General features: G+C 50.1%; 2 protein-coding genes across 9 annotated transcripts in view; one reads left to right on the top strand and one right to left on the bottom strand.

Moving 5' to 3' along the window:
• LOC107151504 (zinc finger protein 573) overlaps nt 1–20,665 on the top strand; it is a 157,678-nt gene that overhangs the window by 62,465 nt on the left and 74,548 nt on the right. The gene's annotated exons all lie outside the window — the stretch shown is intronic.
• Nucleotides 997–4,288, bottom strand: LOC107151666 (sulfotransferase 2A1-like; the record flags this gene model as incomplete). Its single annotated transcript, XM_015497056.2, has 2 exons — nt 997–1,365; nt 4,067–4,288. Coding segments are annotated over 2 exons (576 nt in total), but the record flags the coding sequence as incomplete, so codon positions are not given.

Raw genomic sequence — 20,665 nt, 5'->3', positions numbered from 1 at the left:
CTGGTTCTGCTGCTTGATCAGGAAGAATCGGAGGCGGCGAGTTCGGGGTGTGGGAAAGATGTGCTCAGGGGTGGACACAGGGACTTCGGTGCCTGTGGAGTTCCTGGTGGACACAGGGGCTTCAGTGCCTGTGGCACCCCCTGGTGGACACACAGCCTTAGGTGCCTGTGGGCCCCCTGGTGGACACACAGCCTTAGGTGCCTGTGGCGCCCCTGGTGGACACACAGCCTTAGGTGCCTGTGGCGCCACCTGGTGGACACACTGGCTTCTATGCCTGTGACGCCCCCTAGTGGACACAGGGGCTTAGGTGCCTGCGGAGTTCCTGGTGGATATACGGGCTTAACTGCCTGTGGCGCCCCCTGATGGACACACAGGCTTAGGTGCCTGTGGCGCCCCCTGGTGGACACACAGCCTTAGGTGCCTGTGGCGCTCCCTGGTGGCCACATGGGCTTCGGTGCCTGTGCTGCTCCCTAGGGAGCTGTCTTCGGGCTGCGGAAGCTTGTGAGGCCCTCACAGTGGAATGTGGGCTTTTCACACAGCGTGGAGAGAAACTGCAAAACTGAAAGCACCAAACCTCTGCTCCCAGAGAGCACAGAGCTCCCAAAGCCACTCAGACTTTTTTTTCTTGATACCAGGGATTGAACCTGGGGCGCCTAATCACTGGGCCACACCCCCAGCCCCGTTTTAATATTTTAAAATTCTGAGACAGTTCTCACCAAGTTAGCCTCACCGAGTTGCTTAGGGCCTGAGTTGGTGAGGCTGGCCTTGAACTTGCAATCCTCCTGCCTCAGCCTCCTGAGCCACTGCGATCACAGGTGTGTGCTACTTCTCCCGGATTACTCAGAAAATTGTGAAGCCGAAAGGAAAAGAGGAGAAAGGGAGCTTTGAAAAGAAACGTCTTTTCCAAAGAATGGTGGAAGGTCAGGATTTCATTTTTCAGAAAGACAAGGACAAGCTGACTTTCAGAAAGTCCCAATCAGGGAGAGCTGAGAGAACAGCGTGAGCAGAGGGTCAGTGCCGGGAACTCAGCGAGGAGGACAGCCAGGAGGTTCCCCACGGGCAGCGGGAGGGCTGGGCTGTGCTGGTGGGCAGCAGAGCAGGAACCTGGACAGGTCTGGTTTCGCGGGTGATGGGCGGTGCATCCACAGGAGGCGAGATACAGGGCCGCGGGTTGGGGCCAAGTGAGGTCTGAATGGGGACCCTGTGCACCCCAGCTTTTGTGCATGGAGGACACTCACCATTTCCTTGGATGAACTGTTCAAAGAACTGTTCCAGTGAGTCTGGATTCTTAGCAAAGTTTGTCCTGCACCAGAAAAAATAGCCAGACACAAGAGCATCTCTGGGATTTCTGATGATATAAATCACCTTAAATGGAAACAGGAGAGAATGAACAGTTAATACCGTCATTTCCACCTTTTTTGATCTTTACCTTTATTTATTTATTTGGGTACCAGGGATTGAACTCAGGGGTGCGTAACCACGGAGCCACATCCCCAGAACCCCCCTGTTTGTTTTTTATTTAGAGACAGGGTCTCACTGAGTTGCTTAGTGTCTCACTAAGTTGCTGAGGCGGGCTTTGAACTGGCGATCCTCCTACCTCAGCCTCCTGAGCTGCTGGGGTTACAGGTGTGCACTAACATGCCCAGATTTTACCTTTAATCTTGAGCTTTAATTTGCATTAAATGTCTCCTAAATATGAATGAAACATTTTCGTGTGTGTCTGGAAATTTAACACAGCGGTGTGCTGAGTGAAGCTACCTGCCATTTTTATTTTTATTTTGAGACAGGGTCTCCCAAGATTGCAGAGGCCGCCTTAAACCTGCAGTCTTCCTGCCTCCGTCCTGGGTTGCTGGACTCACCAGTGTGTGCTCCCGTGCCTGGCTGATTGGATGGTCTCAGTGACCACAGTCATTAAAGGGACATGCAGGTTAAGGTTCCTAGGAAATATCACGGTGGCAGGATGGACAAAGGCAAGAGGAACCCCTGGTATGTTCCTTCTCACCATGAGAAGTCTGTGTGCTTTAAGGATCACCGACGGGGTGATGGATAAGTCATGGCATATTTATAGATGCATACAATATACACTCGTTCCCCACCCACGACACACATTCCATTGGGCGAATGAATCCAGATACCTAGGTGCTCACAGCCTGAGTCCATGTGCAGGAATAAAGAACAACCAGAACTAGTCCACACCTGGGCGCGGTGTGCATCCTGCAGTCCCTGTGGCTTGGGGGCTTTAGGTAGGAAGATCACAAGTTTGAAGCCAGTCCGACCAATGTAGCGTGGCCCGAAGCAACTTAGCAAGACCCTGTCTCAAAATAAAAAATAAAAAGGGCTGTGGATGTGGCTCAGTGGTTAAGTGCCCTTGGGTTCAATTCTTGCAGAAAAACACAGCAAAACAAAACTAATTTACAGCTGTAACTAAGCATGGTATTTGCCTTTGTGGGGGGGCACTGACTGAGTGGGCACGAGGGAACTTTCTGGAATGGTAGAACTTTCTGGAACAATGCTCATCTGGAAGATGGTTACTTGCTGCAACAGTAGACTTTCTGGAAAGTAGAAGTGTTCTCATCCTATCAGGAAGATAGTAACCCAGCTGTGTACGTATCATCCAGACAATTATTTTTGTAGATGGACATGGTGCCTTTATTTTTATGTGGTGCTGAGGATGGAACCCAGAGCCTCACATGTTAGGCAAGTGCTCTACCACTGAGCCCCAGCCCCAGACCTGAGATAGTGTTTGAGATTCACACACACACACACACACACACACACACACACACACACACCCCACACACACTCGGGCAGGATCACTTGGAGTTTGAATATCAGAATTTTGCTTTCCGTTTTGCACCAACTCTCCTGTGCATTATTCAAGGCCTCCGTTTCCCAGCCAGTGATTTATTTGCCAGACTCACATAGACACCTACAGATAGTTGTAAGGGGACAAATTCATTGTTGCTGCACCCACATGACATTTCCAAGAGAGGAGATGACAATGAGGATGATTTTCATGCTGGGGATTTCCCTCAAGAGCACTGAGCCACATCCCCTTCCTTTTAATTTTTTTATTTTGAGATAAGTTCTCACTGAGTTGCTTAGGGCCTTGCTAGATCACTGAGAGTGGCCTTGAATTTGTGATCCTCCTGCCTCGGCCTCCCAAGCCGCTGAGATTACAGCTGAGAGTCACTGTGCCCAGCCAACAGAGGAGATTCTGAGGTGATGTTTCCAGATGTAGTTTAAGATATAAATTAAAAAAAAAATCATACACAAATGAATACCTTCCAGCAAACTGTTTCCAAAAACAGCACGCAGTGGGTGGGACCCTGGCTCTCCCTGGTCCTTCTGATCAGCTCTAAGCCCCAGGGAGGCTCACGCGGCTGGTGGACTCAGGCCCCTGCTCTGTGCAGCAGGTGGCCATCCTTAGAGAGAGTGGCCAGGCTTCCAGAGCCACCTGGGCTCCTGCAGCTGATATGACCCAGCTGACTTCACTATCAGGCCAGGCAGGAGACTTACTATTCCTCTTTTAGGGCAGCAAAAGCGGGGCAATCTAGAATATAATGCAGCTGTAAATTTAAGGTTGTACTTAAAATGTCATTTTCGAAGATTCTGTTTTTGTCCTTTTACATCAAGCATTTTTTTTTTTTTGTACCAGGGATTGAACCCAGAGGGACTTAACCCTGAGCCACATCCCCAGCCCTTTTTTACACTTGATTTAGACACAGGGTCTGGCTGAGTTGCTTAGGCCCTCACTAAGTTGCTGAAGCTGGCTTTGAACTCTTGATCCTCCTGCCTCAGCCTCCTGAGCTCTGGGGTTACAGACGTGAGCCACTGCCCCTGGCTCCACCTTAACTCAGGCTCCAATAACCTGTGGGCCGTCCAGTCCTTGTCCTCAAGCATGGTTCTAGGTGTGGCAACATGGGCCTCACCGGATGCCCGCGGGTCCCAGTCCCTCTCTTCCTGCCCAATGAGAAGGCACCCCCAGCAGGATCTCTGGGGCTTTGGGGGCAGGTTAAAGTCTAAGAGGCATTTGTTAAGCATTTCTACAGCATCAGGCACTGACCTTGCCCTTGGAAGTGAAGAAGGACTTGGGGAAGAGGTGGAAAGGAAGGTGGGAGGTGAAGCAGCGCAGGCCCTCAGAGTCTCCGTCTAACTGCTCGGCGTCCCTTCTCTCTATCCAGGGCGAGCGCTTCCAGCAGGGCACTGATTGAACCCACTTGGGGTCCCCACGTGAGTGAATCAGGCAGAGAATTTCAATCAACCATAGGGTTCCTGGATAAAGAGGGAAAAGTGATGTTCACTCCTTTCAATGTGACCTTTGAAGTAAAAATTATGGTAAAATAGATGAGCTTTCTGTGATAACCATTTAACATTTTTTATATATTTACTTATTTTTTGCAGTATTAGAAATTTCACCCAGAGAGGCTGTACCATGAAGCCCCATTCCCAGCCCTCTTTATTTTTTTATTTTGAGACTGGTTCTTGTTGGGATTGGTAGTGCATGCCTGTAATCCCAGCAGCTCAGGAGGCTGAGGCAGAAGGATGGCAAGTTTAAGGCCAGCCTTAGCAAATCAGAGAATCCCTAAGCAACTTAGCAAGATCCTATCTCAAAATATCCTGGGGATGTAGCTCAGTGGTAAAGTTCCCCTGGGTTCAATCCCCAGTATCTAAAAACAAAACAACAAACAAACTACCCCCCAATTAAAAAAAAAAAGCAAACAAGAGAAAGACCCTCCCCTCCCCCAAAAAAACCACAAAAAAACCTGGAGATAGATTTTCACTAAGTTGGCCTTGTTTTTCTTGATGTGTTGGGTTTGGTTTACACTTGGTTTGGGATTCTGTGTGTGCGCCACATGTGTGTGTTTGGGTGCCTTGCTGGGGACAGAATCCAGGATTTCCCAGATGTTAACAAGTGCTCATGAGCTACATCCCCAGTCCCTTTGTATTATTTCATTTTTATTAGGAGACAGTTTTGCTAAATTGCCCCTGGTGACCTTGAACTCCTGACCCTCCTGCCTCTGACTCAAGTAGCTGGTGCTCTGCACCACTGCACAGGCCAGAGGAGCCATCTATTTTTGGGAGGGGTGATACTGATGAACCCCGGGGTGCTCAACCTCTGGGCCACATCCCCAGCCCTTTTGTGTATCTTATTTGGAGACGGGGTTTCCCTGAGTTGCAAAGGGTCTTGTGGAGCTGCTGAGGCTGGCTTTGAGCTCACAGTCCTCCAGCCTCAGCCTCCTGAGTTCCAGAGATTACAGGCATGCTGCTGCACCTGGCCACAGTGTCCATCTTTGAGGGCCAAGACTTTGTTTTCATGGTCACCACTTTGTTCCCAGCAGGTCCATGAAGTGTGGAAAGGGGTGAGGCGAGGAGCAGTGGCAGTTTCTGTGCTGGGACTGAAGTGGGGACTCCAGCAGCTAGGCAGACACTCTACCTGGGTGGTGTCTCCAGCCTTGGGTGGGGCGTATCCCAGGCAGGACACTGAGCAGCAGTATTAGGCAAGGAGACAGACCTGTCCTAAGAATCTGTAAATGTTTCATGTCATTTTGAACTTGGCTGAGTTATTTTGAGGTCCCTGGTCTGTGACCCCCCTCATCAGTCCCCTTCATCTGAGGCCAGGAGGGACAAGGCCCACCAGCATGGTGATGAACCCAGCCTAATTCCCTCCTAGATTGGGAGCCACCTCGTCACAAAAGTTAATTTCTCTTTTACTATAAATTTCTGCGATTTCTAAACTTGCTTGGAATGCCAGCCCGTGCCTCGAACTCACCATGCCTGGTTTCCCCCGACCACATAAAACCCCCCTCTGAAACCTCAGCTCTGCCTCATAAATTCTGATGTTGGATCCCAGTTCACTCCCTAAGTGCTGAACCCTGTAGACCATTAACCTACTGCCTGCCTTTGGGTTATGCTTGTCAAAATCCTGTTCTCTGTAAGTTCTCAAGACACCCCTTTGCGACGTGTAGTGCTGTAAAACTGTGCTCCTAGAGAGCTGGGGGGCTGTTCTCTAACCCACAGGTTTCTGGAGAGACAGTCCCGGATGGTTGGAATTACAAGCTTGCTTTAATTTATTTTAAATTGGAGTTGGAGGGTCTTGTCTTTCCGTGGTGGTTTAACGATGGCTGAATCAAACCCAGGGGTCCCTTCAGAATCCTGAAGCCCTCTTACTCCACTCCCAGGAGACCCCGGCAGCCCTCCCTGGGTGCACCCCTGAGCCTCCAGCCCCAGGGCAGAGCAGCCCAAGCCAAGGTCACAGCCTAGGCCTGCAGCCTGCAACTTGGAGAGTGGAGTGTGTCCTTGGGGGACCTGGGAGGAGGCTGGGGGCTCCCCAGGCTGCAGCAGCAGTGACTGGAGTGGGCTCAGGTAGGTGGGTGGTGGACCAATTCCCTGGCCCTAAAGAGATGGGGCTCTGGCCCGGGCGGAAAGGAGGACACCCCGGGAAGTGGCTGGTGAGCAGCTGAGGCTGTGTGGGTGGGTCCTGTTGTTCCCACACAGCAAGCCTCAGCTCCTGGGGGGAAGTTGGAATCCAGCCAGGAAACCCCTCCCAGGGCGGGCCCCAGGGGGCGGGGGAGGTGGGGCTGGGCCAGCCTGCAGGTGGGCTATTTAAGCCTGGGGTCTTGAGGGTTTCGTCCCACTCCTCTGAACAGAGCCTCTGCTGCCATGGGAGAGATGGAATTAAAGGTCGCTGTCCTGGAAGAGATGGAAAGAGAGATCGCTGCCTGGAATGAGGTAGAAACAGCCATTGCTGCCACGTATGAGTTGGAAATGTGGATTGATGCCTGGGATGAGATGAAAACAGAGATGGAAGCCATGGATGAGATCGAAAGAATTCGCCATATGCTGGGTGAGCTAGTTGGGGGGCCGCGCGGGGCCTGTGCTTGGAGGGATGTCACAGGAGAAGGGCTGTATCTGAAGGGGGGTCCAAGGGGGAGTTCCTGGAGTAGGGGGCTCTGCTTGGGACGAGCGGTTTTCTTGGCAAAAAACTCCAACATGCACCATTCAAAGCACAGGCTTCCTAAATGAAGGCTCATTATGTGAGGAACCCTCAGGGAGTTTGAGACAGACTCTAATTACCTTCAAACCAGCTTCACCTACCTCCAGCCTCCAGCTACCTATTAGAGGAGGGAGGTTTATTGAAGAGAGAGAGAACATATTCCAGGGAGTCGACTTTTTATTGGGGAACAAAACTCTGGGGAAAATCCCATCCAATGAAGATTAAGGGGGCAGTGTCCCAAAGTCAGGGGCGAAGATTGGGTCTTTGGGGTCCAAGTCCCGAGAAGGGTGGGGACAGCTCTGGAACCAAGATGTGCCTAAGCGCCTCCCTCCCAGCCAGGGAGGTAACTCAAATCACGTGGGAGGATGGCCTCCCACAAGTAAAGAAGGAAGAATGGGGCCAGTCTCAAGCGGGAGACGCCCCTTGGGGGTTCCAAGCTCTTTTTACAGGAAACTTGGTAGCAGGGTTTGGTGACAGGGGCCTATAATCCCTTTGAGTCCTGGCAAGAGCCTCCTGGTTTCTGAGGCTGAGGGCAGTTTACCAAGGCTCTGTGACCTGGCTGGGGAGGGGGCGGTCTGTGGGGCTTGAGTGCTGTCAGACCATGAGTTAAAGCCCAGAGTGCATTTCCCTTTGGTCTCAGTGGTCTCAGACCACTTTTTGCTGAGGCTGGCTTTGAACTCGGATCCTCTTGCCTCAGCCTCCCGAGCCCCTGGGATTACAGGTGAAGGCCTGTAATCACTTCCTGTCCAAGGTGCTGCCGCCCACCTTGCCAGCTGAGTCCCTGTGGCCCAGGGGAGGGCAGTGTCAATGGCGGGTGGCTGGGGATGGTCTGTGGGGCTTTTCTGATTTTCCTTCTTCTCCCAGGTCCATTGGCCCACGATTGGTCTATTTTGATCCTCAGCAAGGAGCAGAGGGAGGAGCTGGAGGCGCACTTCCCTAAACACTGTTTTCTATTGCTGGATGAACTGAAGCCCTCCAGCATCTGCCTAGACCCTCAAAAGGTGGAGGTGAGACTCCACACCCCTACCTTGCCCTGGCTGGGCCACGTCCGTGCTCCCTCTGCAGAAGCCTGGGGCACACAGGGGCCCAAGCTACCCTGGGTCCTCCTGGGCTCTGGCTGGACCCCAAGCTCAGCTTCTGCCTTCTGTGCTACACAACTTTAATCAGCCCAGATGGCTACCCAGTGCCCTTCCAGGACCCAGAACCATGCACCTTCTAAACCCGAGGAGCCCCTGGCAGAGTCCCCCCATCCCTGGGCTCTGGGTCCTCTCCCTCTGGGTTTCTCCCCCTTGCCTTTCACCTCCAGAGCCCAAGGGACCTTTTTGTTTTGGTTCTCTTTTTGCAGAGCTGGGGACAGAACCCAGGGCCTTGGCTCCCAGTGTCAGACCAGCTCCCCACCACCAAGCTGGCACCCCGCCCTTTATTGGATGACCCAGGGTGGCCTTGAGCGCACCATCCTGTTTCAGCCACCCAAATGTCTGGATTAGAGGCACATGCCCTGGGCCCAGCGCCCTCACCCACATGCACCTTCCCACCTGGGGCCCAGGCAGGTGTGAGAGTTCCTCTACATCTCTCTGTTTTGCCTTGTCTCCCCAGGATTGGCTTCCAATGATGCAGCAGTGGATTAAATTCCGCCGCTCCTCCCAGCCCTCAGGCTCCTGCCTGGTGCACTCAACCAGGACAAGCCTGGCCTGGCAACCCCGCTACTGGCCTGACTCATTTTGCACATGTCCATCCACCGAAGGTGCCGGCTCCTGCAGCCCAAGAAACCCCGGAAGCGCTTGCGTTCAGTGCCAGCCCCGTGAGTGCCCAGGAGAGTGAGCCTGCAGCAAAGCGTCCCAAGAGGCCCCGCATCCTGGGGGTACACGGTGACAAACCAGAAGCCACTTGAAGAGCCTTGCACATGACCTTCCAGACGTCCTTGAAGAGGAAGACAAATGAGATCCAAGAGATTTCTGAGTGGGTGGGGGTTCTGCACCTGCCCCATCCCACAGGTCCTCCCTCTGGCCACTCTCCATCTCTTGTTACCCCCACCTGTTTGAGTCACCGGGAGTGTGTCTGGGTCTCTAGGAGTGGAATGGGTGTTCCTGGGTGCACCTCCTTCCCTTCATGCTTCCCCGCACCCTGCCGGAGGTGAGGCTGTGACCACCTGCTGGCTTGTGTCCTAACCACGTTGTCCCTCATGAAGAAAGTCCCATAATAAAGGTTTTTCCCATTCGTGTTTGTTTTCATTTGTAGGATCTGGCTTTTCCAGTTACCTGTTGGAACCCTCTTGAGTGCTTTCTACCAGTGAGTACTCTAGGGATTTACTGGAAATCTCTAGAGGCTGACAGGACTGAGAAGCCTGGTTTTCAAGTGGCCGTGGACAATGTCTGCAGGCTGTTTCTGAGACCACATGGACGGCTCACAGTAGCAGTCAGCAGTGGGGCTTTGGGAGATGCTCGGCTTCCTCCTTTGGAAGTGCCTCAGTTTTTCTTTGGGGTTGGGGATTGAAGCCAGGGTGTTCTGTCACTAAGCTGCCTCCCCAGCCCTTATGTTTTTGACAGAGTGTCCCCAAGTTAAATAGAACCTCACTAAGTTGTTGAGACTGGCCTCAAAAGGTGTTCCTGCCTCAGCCTCCAGAATCTCTGCCTGGCTGGTGTAGGGATTTTTCCTCCTGATGCAATGGTTTATGGAGAAGCTTATTCACAATAAGTCAAAGGCCCACTCACGCGTGGGTCAGTGTCTAGTTATTGGGCCCATGGTCTCTCTCATTGCATCAATGTGCTCCCTTTCTGTCTTCACCTCTCCCTTCCCCTTCCGTCCCCACGTGGCCACCCTGGTCCTCAAGTGTCCCCACAGCTGGTTCAATGACCCAGTTCTGGTCCCATTTACCAAATGCTCCAATCTTCTTAGGCCAGGCCAGCCTCAGCACAACACAGGAGAATTAGTGGGGATCTGGAGGGACGTGACAGGCTGGGGCTGGAAGTGGGGGTGTGGACATGGTGCCAGGACCCTGACACAAAATACTGAGACCCCACAAGGAGCCTTGAGGGCATGAGGGACAGAGGGGAGAACAGGTTCTCAAAACCAGGGTGGGCTTTCCCCTCCAGCATGTCACCTCCCATGTGACAGTGGGTGTACCCTGTGCTCTGATATCTGTAAAAAAAGGTCCTTTGAGGTCCACAGCCTTTAATCCCTTTGCCTGTGGGAGCGTTAGTGTGAGCGCCCTCCACTGTGGACAGGTGGCCCAGCTGGAGAGCCAGCCCACAGCCCCGCCAGCCAGAGTTCTGCAGAGTCCATCTGCTTCCTGGACTCTTTGGAGAAGGACAGAGCCGGACAGCCATGAGATTTTGGGTAACAACTGCTCCTTCTCCATGCCTGTGGGGAGCAGGAGAGAAGAGAATAAGATGGGCAGAAATGAAGCAGAAGAGGCAGAGAAGGGAATTAAGACACACGGACACCAGAGTGTAATAGGAAACAGCACAGAAAAAGAGCCAAGCCGGGCAAAGAGAGGAGAGGGAGGCCACACACGGGGGTGAGCAGATCACAATTATGTGGCCATATGAGGCGAGTAAGGCAACAGGGAAGGGATGGAGGGCACTGGGTTAGGACAAGAGCTGCATAAACAACTGCAACCTCGGCCGGGCCCACGCCCAGAGCACTGAAGGAAGCCCTGTGGCTCCTGGAACCTGAACACCTTCAACACCCAGGATGCCATTTCCGGCTGGAATCTGGTGCACAGGCCTCCTGGGAGCTCAAAATGTCAAGCGAGCTGTGCTTCTAACAGGCCATGGCATTCCCAAGACTAAGACCCACTGGATCCCGGGTGGGTTTCCCAGACAATTGGGCCAGCCACCCAGGTTGGAGTGGCGCGCATCTGAGCCAGGACCTCGACCTACTGCATTCCCCTCTCCCTGCCCCGTAAAATGAAGCTAGAATACCCCTCCCTCAAAAGGCTCAGGGGGCAGAAAATTCATTGAACAGGTATTTATTAAGCACCTACTGCATGCCAGCATAGAATGAGGTGCCAGGGCAGATCCTCTGAGCAGAGGAAATAGGTTCAAAGGCAGTCGGGGGGTGGGGGGCGTGCAGCGCTCCCTGGGCAGGAGCTACTAAGTTCGCCCTCTTCTCACTACCGAGGGGGAACTGTGGCCGGAGAAGAGTGGGGTTGGCAGCACCGGCACCCACGGGCAGCGGCGCCAACGTTGTCATTTGCATCTTTTCTAAACCCCGGAAGTTGCAGGAGGCCTTCCTGACCCAGGGGCTGTTCGGGGGCGGGGAATCCGAGTGTAGCCGAGGGGTGGGTCCCATGAGTGCACAGATCCACCCGACCCGCAGCCAATCCCCTCGGAGTCTGCGGTGTCACGCACAGTCTCCGCTGGACCCTTCACAACCCGAGACGTCTCGCTCGTCCAAAACGGGGGTTCAACGCCCCGCGGCCCTCGCCCCTCCTGGCCCCACCCAGCCGCTTTTCTCCTCCCGGGGACCTGGGATCCAGCCCCCGACGCCCCATCCCGGCTCCCAGCGCACAGAAGACGCGGTAGGGAGACGCCCCTGGCCTTCGTGCTTACCCGTAAACAACTCGGACTTTCAGAGCCATGACCGCGACGCAGCAACCTCCGCACAGCGGACGCTCCGACCCCACCGAGCTCCGCGGATGCTCGACCGCAGTGCTCTCGGGCACCGCGCACAAAGCTGGTTCTCCTCGCTCCGCGCGCGAACCAATGCCGGGCACGGGGGGATGCTTAAAAATCTGTGGGAATCCAAAAGAAGGTTTTGAATCACAGTTACTTTTCAAGGAACCTAGGCATCAGAAAGCAAGAACTTTGAACATGTGAATGTCAGAAACGATGCGCGAGACATATCTTCTCATTTAATCTTCATTATGCTTCAGTGAGGTAGGTATTACCCCATTTTACAGATGAAAAAACTGAATCTTGGAGAGGATAAATAAAGGAGTTGGGATTGAATCTTAGCGTTTTCTTATCTAGGATATTATAAGCAAAGGAAACAAACTTAGAAGAGGGGCTAGGAAAAAACACCTTCACAGGCAAATGATGGTTCTTTGCTGGTTGTGGTGTATCAGGAGAGCATTTTGTGAGGACTATGGGGTTTTCAAAGTGTGGTCTCTGGATCTCCTGCACCAGGATTCCTGTCAGAGGGAGCAACATCTTCAATTACAGATTCTTTTTTAAAAAATATTGTTTTTTAGTTGTAGTTGGACACAATACTTTTATTTTTATTTATTTATTTTTATGTGGTGCTGGAGATCGAACCCAGTGCTTTGCATGTGCTAAGCAAGTACCGCTGAGCTACAATCCCAGCCCCCCAAATACAGATTCTTATCCCAGCAACTTGGGAGGCTGAAGCAGGAGGATTACAATCCTCTGCCAATCTAGGCAACTTAATGAGAACCCTATCTTAAAATAAAATTTAAAAAGGACTGGTGATGTAGCTCAGTGGTAAAGCACCCCTGGATTCAAAAACAAAACAAAGAAAGAAACAAAACCGTAATGCAAATTCCTGGGCCCCTGTCTGAATCAGAACCATGAGGTAAAATCCAGGAAACTTCATCTGTAAAAAGCTCTCTAGGTAATTCTATTGACATTCAAGTCTTAACTACTGAAAGAGGAAGTAGAGGTAGGGGACACCAGGAATTAACAGCCCTACATAACAGGCTTCCCCAGGCTTGTGGCAGGAGGTAATAATTTTGTTTCCCCTACTCGCCTCTCTTAAATCAGCAACAGCATTTATTTATTATTATTATTATTATTATTATTATTATTATTATTATTATTATTAAGTTGTAATTGGACACAAACCTTTATTTAATTTTATGTGGTGCCGAGGATCAAACCCAGTGCCTCACATGTGCTAGGTAAGTGCTCTACCACTGAGCCCCAGCCCCCATTCACGTAATAATTCCTTATAGAAGATAATCTGTTCATTGCCCGATTCCCTGTTCACTTCTCTTTGGCCATTGTGAGGACAAACTTCTATGTTTCATAGTTGGATTGTGAATAAATCTCACTTCTAACAATGCCTTCTGTCAAGCAGTTTGTCATACTGGTGTGACAATGGGTTTGCTTTTTTTCATTAGTGAAATGAAAATGCCAATCTTTAATACTTTGCAGAATGGGTGCAAAGATCAAATAGGATTATTCATGTAAAACCCCTTTAAATATACCCTGATGCAGAACAATGACAATTGCTGGTTTTAGGCTGACCTAGTCCTGAGACAGATGACTACTCATTTCCTTTTCTACTTTGTTCCTCTGGAAACAAAACAGTTGAGTTTATAGTCTGGCCAGCAGAGGGCAATGGAGGTCAACCTTGCCTGCTAGATCAAGAAAACATCAGCAGTTTAGAGAAATGATTCCTAAAGTGTGTTCCCTGGCCAGCAGCATCAGTATCACCTGAGTACTTGTTAGAAATACAAATTATTGAGCCAAACTCCAGAACTATTGAATTGAAAACTCTGAGAGTAAGGCCCAACAATTTGGGTTTCAACAAGCTCTGCTGCAGATCTTTTGCACCCTCACATGTGATGTTACTGTTTTTAATGTATTAAGAATTCTCAATCAGTATGGCCTGGGCCTCCCAAAGCAAAGTCAGTACAACCCATCCCCTGGTATGACTTAAGCCTTGGTTTGTGTTGCACAGAGACTAGATGATGGGATTTGGGGGAATGCAGCAAGCAAAGCTTACCATCAGGAGTGGGGGTGTGGTTCAGTGGTAGAGTGCTTGCCTGGCATGTGTAAGGCACTGGGTTCGATTCTTAGCACCACATATAAATAAATAATTAAAATAAAGGTCCATTGACCTTTACTAAAAAAAATAAACTACTATCATCATCTTGCATGTATAGAGTGGTAGAGCCCACAAAAAAAACTTCACGTTTATTACATCATTGTTGTTATTATTTTGGTGGTAGTGGTACTGGAGATTGAACCAGGGCCTTGAGCATGCTAGACAAATGCTCTGCTACTAAGATATATCCCAGCCCTTTTATTTTGAGACATAGTCTTGCTAAATTGCTAAGGCTGGCTTTGAAGCCTCAGCTTCTTGAGTAACTGATTATGGGTGTACACCACCATGCGTGGTTCCTTAGTTGTTTTTTTTTTTTTCTTTTTTGGTACCAGGGATTGAACCCAGGGCTGCTTAATCACTGAGCGCTTTTTGTTTTTTATTTTGCAACACTAAGTTGCTTAGGGTCTTGCTAAGTTGCTGAGGCTGGGTTTGAACTTACAATCCTCCTGCCTCAGACTCCCAAGTTGCCAGGATTATAGGCATGCAATCACTGCACATGGCTTTCATTAGTTGAGGTAATTCTGAGTGGTTGATCTTCTTTTCATTGTACACATGAGCAACATGCACTTGGATGCATTTGATGCTACACAGAGAAGATTCAAGACTAAGAGCCATTTCACAATTCTGGATTCTATATTAGAAGAGGACGAGGTTCTGCCAGATGATACTAAGGAAGCTCTCTGACCCCCAAATCCACTCACAGTAGGAATTGGGGACTTTAGTGCTCCTTCTTTCTCTTTCCATTTTTCTAGGCTGAATGCTATGTTCCTATTTTCCCCCCATTTTCTTTCCCTTCATCTCTACATTCAATACTCATTTGGACGGTCTTTTTTTTTAATTATTTTTTTTAGTTGTTGATGGACTTTCATATTTATGTATTTATATGCAGTGCTGAGGATGGAACCCAATGTCCTACACGTGCTAAGCAAGCACTTCACCACTGAGCTACAACCCAGGCCCTCATTTAGACCATATTTAAGGAGACAGCATGATCTGCTTCGATCTTGAACATCAGTGGATGTCTATATGGGCCAGCCCTATAGCTTGGGCTTACCTCACTAGTTCCTTCTGGAGGCCCCAGAGTTGAAAGTAGTCTTCTATAGCAAATTTGCAGTCACTACCTTTAGTTCTTGTTGTTCCATGTATCTTCTTTGGGTCCTACTTCTGGAACAGGGCTGGGGAGTGAGTTAGAAAAGGCCTTCAAAACCCAGGGGTTTGTGGGTTCAAGTGATTCTCCTGCTTCAGCCTCCAAATTGCTTGTGCCTGACTTGTATCTGTTTAAAAATACCAAGTACCGTGAGTACATATAACAAGAAAACTTGACCGTCCAAAAGGAGGATGGTGTGTGCTCCACAATTTGAGGTAGGGCCATGCATGGTTTATACGGCCTTGCAGGTAATGTCTCACAGGGTGCAAAGTCCAGCTGACACCAGAATGACCCAATCACAGAAGCAAACTTGGCCTACTCTGTTCTTAAATGGCATTATTGCTAAGGAGCCCAAGTTTGTCCCCAGGGCTTTCAAGAAATTTCATAGTTAGGGTTGGGGCTGCAATTAACTTAACCTTATGGAAGGAAACAATTTTCCAGGCTGACAAATACATTAACAGGGTTTGCTAGTTTCTTTTGGGTAGAAGAGTTACCCAGTATCTTTGGGAGTAATGGTAGCTAAATTATGGAATCATGTGAGGAGCCGAGTCCATAGTTAGCACTCAATGCAGGTAGTTGCGGTTATTAGATTATTTTGTGAAGCACTTTGGTTTGTGAAGCAGAGAGACTCAGATTCAGATTTAGCCCAGTGACCTTGGACAACTGACTTCACTTCTCAGTGCCTCGGTTTCTCTATCTATAAAATGGAGAGTTAAATAGCATCCACTTCATAAAGTGGCTTTGAAAATGTATTGAACAAACCACGTTTGAAATGCTGAGCGCTGCAGCTGGTATATAGTACTGAGCGGATGGTATCATTTATTCAACGTTTTCCTAGTGGCCCATAAACCCTCTTAGCGTGGGGCTCTGGCTGTAGTCTTGGTTTTCCCAGCGGGTCAGACTTAACACTGGTCCAGTTGATTTCCCCTCCTGTGATCTCAGGTTCTGCGTTTATAAAAATGGACAATAACAGTATCACCCTGAGAAGGTTGTAAGGATTTGTGGAGATTGTATTCCCAGTCTGAGCCATCCCTCACTAAGTAGCAGCCCTTGTGTATTATAATTGTTCTACTTCAATATTCTCCATCTGGCCCAGAGATGCCTAACTGTGGGCTGTGACATGACAGCCCTGAGTTCCCCCTTTCTTTTTCTCCCAGCCTCAATGTCCCATCTGTGAAATGGTAGTCATAGGACTTTTGTGCCAGGATTGTTCTGTTTTCCAGAAGATAATTCATCTTTGGTGTTTAGCACAGGGCCCAGCACATATTAAGTGCTTAACAAATGTATCGTTTTTTCTTTTTTCCATAGTAGGCCCTTTCCTTTTCTGTTTGAACCTAGAGAGAGAGTGGAAATGAGGTCAGTGTTTCTTTCCCCTTCCCCCAAAGAATACTCACCAAGAAGTAAATAATGGAACATTCTGTAGTATAAAGGCCCAAGAAGAGATCATGGCGATATGCTATCATCAGTCCCCTGCATATAGTCTTACCCTCCACCCCAGTATTTTCACTCCAGAGCCTTGTTATTTTTTGGTGTTGGGATGGAACCCAGGACTTTGTACATGCTAAGCATGCTATCGCTGAGCTATGCCTTCAGCTCCAGTGCTTATTGTCCCAGAGTGGCCAGCTCTTGACTGTGTCTCAAAGCCACCCTAATCCCTTGAACTCCAGCTGTGGAACCTGTGCTTCCTTGATGTCCACGATGACTGTACTTGGGCACCGTAAACTCAACATGACCAACCTGAACTCCTCCTCTTCTCAGATCCAGTAGTCAGTATCTAAATTAAACATAAAGCCAGGCGTGGTGGCGCAAGCCTGTAATCCCAGTGACTTGGGAGGCCCAGGCAGGAGTTCAAAGCCCACCTCAGCAACTTAGGGAGGCAGTTAGCAACTAAGGGAGACCCAGTCTCTAACAGAAAAAAAGGCTGAGGGTGTGGCTCCGTGGTTGAGCACCCCCATGGGTACTAAAAAAAGAAGTGGAGGATGTGGCTCAGTGGTAGAGCACTTGCCCAGCAAGTGGCAGGCACAGGCCCCTGATTCAAACACACACACACCCCTGTACAAAACCCAACCAAGGGGCTGGGGATGTGGCTCAAGCGGTAGCGCGCTTGCCTGGCATGCGTGCGGCCCGGGTTCGATCCTCAGCACCACATACAAACAAAGATGCTGTGTCCACCGATAACTAAAAATAAATAAATAAAATATTAAAAAAAAAAAAAACCCAACCAAACCAAACCAGATGCCTCATTTAGCCAAGATATCTTTCCCTGAACATTTTCAAAGATAAACTAGATAAGAGAAGGAAATTGTTGGGGGATCAGGGCAAAGGACTCAAGACAGACCCTACCCCCTACACATGAGCTACTTCCTCAGCCCTTTTTATTTTGAGACAGGGTCTGGCTAAGTTACCAGGCTGGCCTTGAACTTGTGATTCTCCAGCCTCAGACCCCCCCCAGTCGCTGAGATTACAGGTGTGCAAAGCCATACCCGTGTGTTCTCTTAACAGCTGCAGTGACCTTATTGTGGGACAAACAGGGTTAAAAGGGATACAGCATCAACAGGACAGATGTAAAGTTGGGCTCTAAACTGACACTGACCAATTCTCAAAGTGATCACGTGGGGAAAAATTTTTTTTTAAAAGATCTAAACTCCATTAAAATTTCTAAACACACTGGGCACCGTGGCCTTGGTCTCGGACGGCCAAGGTAGGGGGATCTAGAGTTTAAAGCCAGACTCAGGAACTCAGAGAGACCCTGTCTCTAAGTAAAAAATGTTTTTAAATGGCTGGGGATGTGGCTCAGTGATTCAGTGGCCCTGGGTTTGTTTTCCAGAACAAAAAACATCCCAATCCCTAACCCACGTCCTATAACCTTACAGATAAGTAAAAAATAGCTTCTTGCTTTGTTTGGGGACCTAGCCTAATTCTATCAGTATGGTGTCCCCTCTCCTTGAGGCTAAGCCACCCAATTAAAGCCTTACCTGTGTGCTTCTGCTCTCTGGCCCAATGTCATTGCGGTGCTCACTGGGTCAGAAGGTCCCATCTCTGGTATCAGATTTAAGGAGCAAGTGTAGGAATAGCAATTAGCACGGGGCAGCGTGAAGTGTGAGTGCCTCATAAATAGAGTCAGTGCCCTCAGAACAACGACCCAAAGCGTAGCATGACCTACTTCTCCCTGGTCCCAGGGTGCCTCTCTGGCCCCTCCAATGCTGCCAAAACCCCAGCTCTACTGAGGTTTCATCAAGAACCTCACCCACAGCCCTGCCTCTGGGCCTTTGCACATTCTGTTCCTGCCCTCTGCCTCCTGCTGGATCTCTGGCGCTCCCTCCCTCCGTGGTTGCAGAGACCCCACCTGGTCTCACCTCGTGTTCACGGGCCATGTCCACGTGCCCTGGTTTTTAACAACCATGTTGGAGCAGAGACCCGCTGTACTCCAATGTGACCTCACCTTAACTAATCACGTCCCTAATGACCCTATTTTCAAATAAGGTCATGTTCAGAGGTTAGGGGTTAGGATTTCACATAGGAATTTTGCGCAGGACGCGGTTCAACCCATAACAGCACTGTTCAGAGGGCCCCAGGTGATCTCTCTGGGGCTCTATAGTGCATACCAGTGATGGCGGGGACAAGCAGTCCCTGGGCACGGCTCAGTGGCAGAGCACTGCCGGGACCTCACGAGAGGAGGGACATTCCTCTTCTGTCACTGAGAACAAAGGGGTCCTTGTTGCCCCACAGGAGAGGCTAGAGAAATCAGTGGCCACAGGCTGGCACTCATCCCTGCCCTTGTGTGTCTCACACAGCCCCCAGGAGGACACCAGCACCCCTTCCCCCGACTGCAGAACTGCACATTCACCCAAACCCAGCACAATTGAGACACAGTCACATCAGCACCCGTCTTTATTCAGCCACAGGACACCACGATGGCCTGTCCGTGTCCAGCCACATCACGACACATCCACAGGCACAGCCACCGCCAGCCTGCTGCAGGGTGGGATGGGTGACAGTACCCAGCGCCCAACACACGACACACATGTATCCGCCCAGGAACACAAAGGCCACCCAGAGAGCCAGCCCCTGGGACCCACAGTCAGGCACCAAGCACCATGCTGCACAGACTCGATCGCTAACGCCCATGACACACCAGCCCTGCAGAGACACAGCTGCTCAGTAACATGATAGGGCATGCTGTCATTCATCCAGGGACAAGACACACATTGCTGCACTTGGAGGCACACACACACACACACACACACACACACTCACCCAGACGCACTCCCAGACTTTCACATGGATCTCGAACACCACAGCACAACACAGACCCGCAAACACCACACGGACATGCTCAATAGAGTCGCTGTCACTCAATACCACCATGCACAGGGTCCCCCACTTAGAGATGCATGGTAGCCAGTGGTTCTTGCCTCCTAGGTCTCTAAGTTTATCGAAAATAAATTTTATAAGCCAGTGGCCCACCTCCTGTAATCCCAGTGACTCCAGAGGCTGAGGCAGGAGAATCTCAAGTTGAAGGACAGCCTGGGAAATGTAGGGAGACCCTCAGCAATTTATCAAGAGCCGTCCTCAAGATAAAAATAAAAATAAGAAAGAGCTAGGGATGGAGCTCAGCGTTAAAGTACCCCTGGGTTCAGGACCATCAGGAGTTCCATGGGCCAGGGCAGAGCTTTGTGCCTAAGGTCCCAGCAATATGGGAGGCTGAGGCAGGAGGCTGACTTGAATTCAGGAGCTGGAGACCAGACTGGGCAAGATCCCATCTCAAAATAAATGAACAAATAACTGAAATTTTTGTTTGTTTTGTGGTGCTGCAGATTGAGCCCACAAGCCTGGAGCATCCGGGCAAGCGCTCCACCACTGAGCTGCACCCCCAGCCCCTGGCTGTTCTTTTAGATCTTGATTTCCTCTCCAGATCTGATTTCTCTACCTTGTCTACTGCAATCATTGCCACATAATCCCTTGCAATGAAGATTCATCTGCACATGGGACGGGGCCGGGGGGGTGGGTTGTGGAATGCAAGAAGGAGTTCACATAGAAGTCTGGGGCTGCCGTCCTCATACAGCTCTGCTTGCAAGATCCACTCTGATCTGCTTGCCTCTGGGAAATTTGCTGGTACATGCATCCCTCCATGTCCTAATGATTAGAGTGGCTTGGGCTGGGGACATAGCTTAATTGCAGAGTGCTTTCCTGGCATGTGGGAGATCCTGGGTTCAATCCCCAGAACTGCAAAAAAAAGGCGAGATGAGGGTAGGTCAGTGTACCTGGACTGCTCAGAACTGCACACACCTGCTCTCCTCTGGAACATCCAGACACAGGTGCATGGTGACTCCGCCAATGAAAACCTGGGGTACTGAGCTTCTGATGGGCTTCGCTGGGCAGAAATGCAACACACAGATTGCTGTCTTTTCACTGGGGCAGCTAAGCTGCTCTGAGCCACCCATTAGGTCATTTTCTCCTTTAGATCTAGTGCGTGTCTTTATTCTGACACAAATAAATCAACTACATACTGGCTCCCATAGGCCCTTCTAGAAAATTTCCTAATTTGGAAATGGTTTTGGGGACAAGTAGTCACCCTGCTCAGAGAGGGAAGAATAGGAAGAAAAAGTTAATAAAACACAGCTGTTGCATGCACCTGTATTCTGAGAGCTCAGAAGGCTGAGGCAGGAGGATTGAGAGGTCCTAAGCAACTTAGTGAGACCCTGTCTCAAAATTAAAAAAAAAAAAAA

Source organism: Marmota marmota, unplaced genomic scaffold (assembly GCF_001458135.2).
Source record: "Marmota marmota marmota unplaced genomic scaffold, marMar, whole genome shotgun sequence".
NCBI classification, from domain to species: Eukaryota; Metazoa; Chordata; class Mammalia; order Rodentia; family Sciuridae; genus Marmota; species Marmota marmota.
Note: the sequence above shows the minus strand (reverse complement) of the source record. Positions and strands in the feature narration are given on the sequence as shown.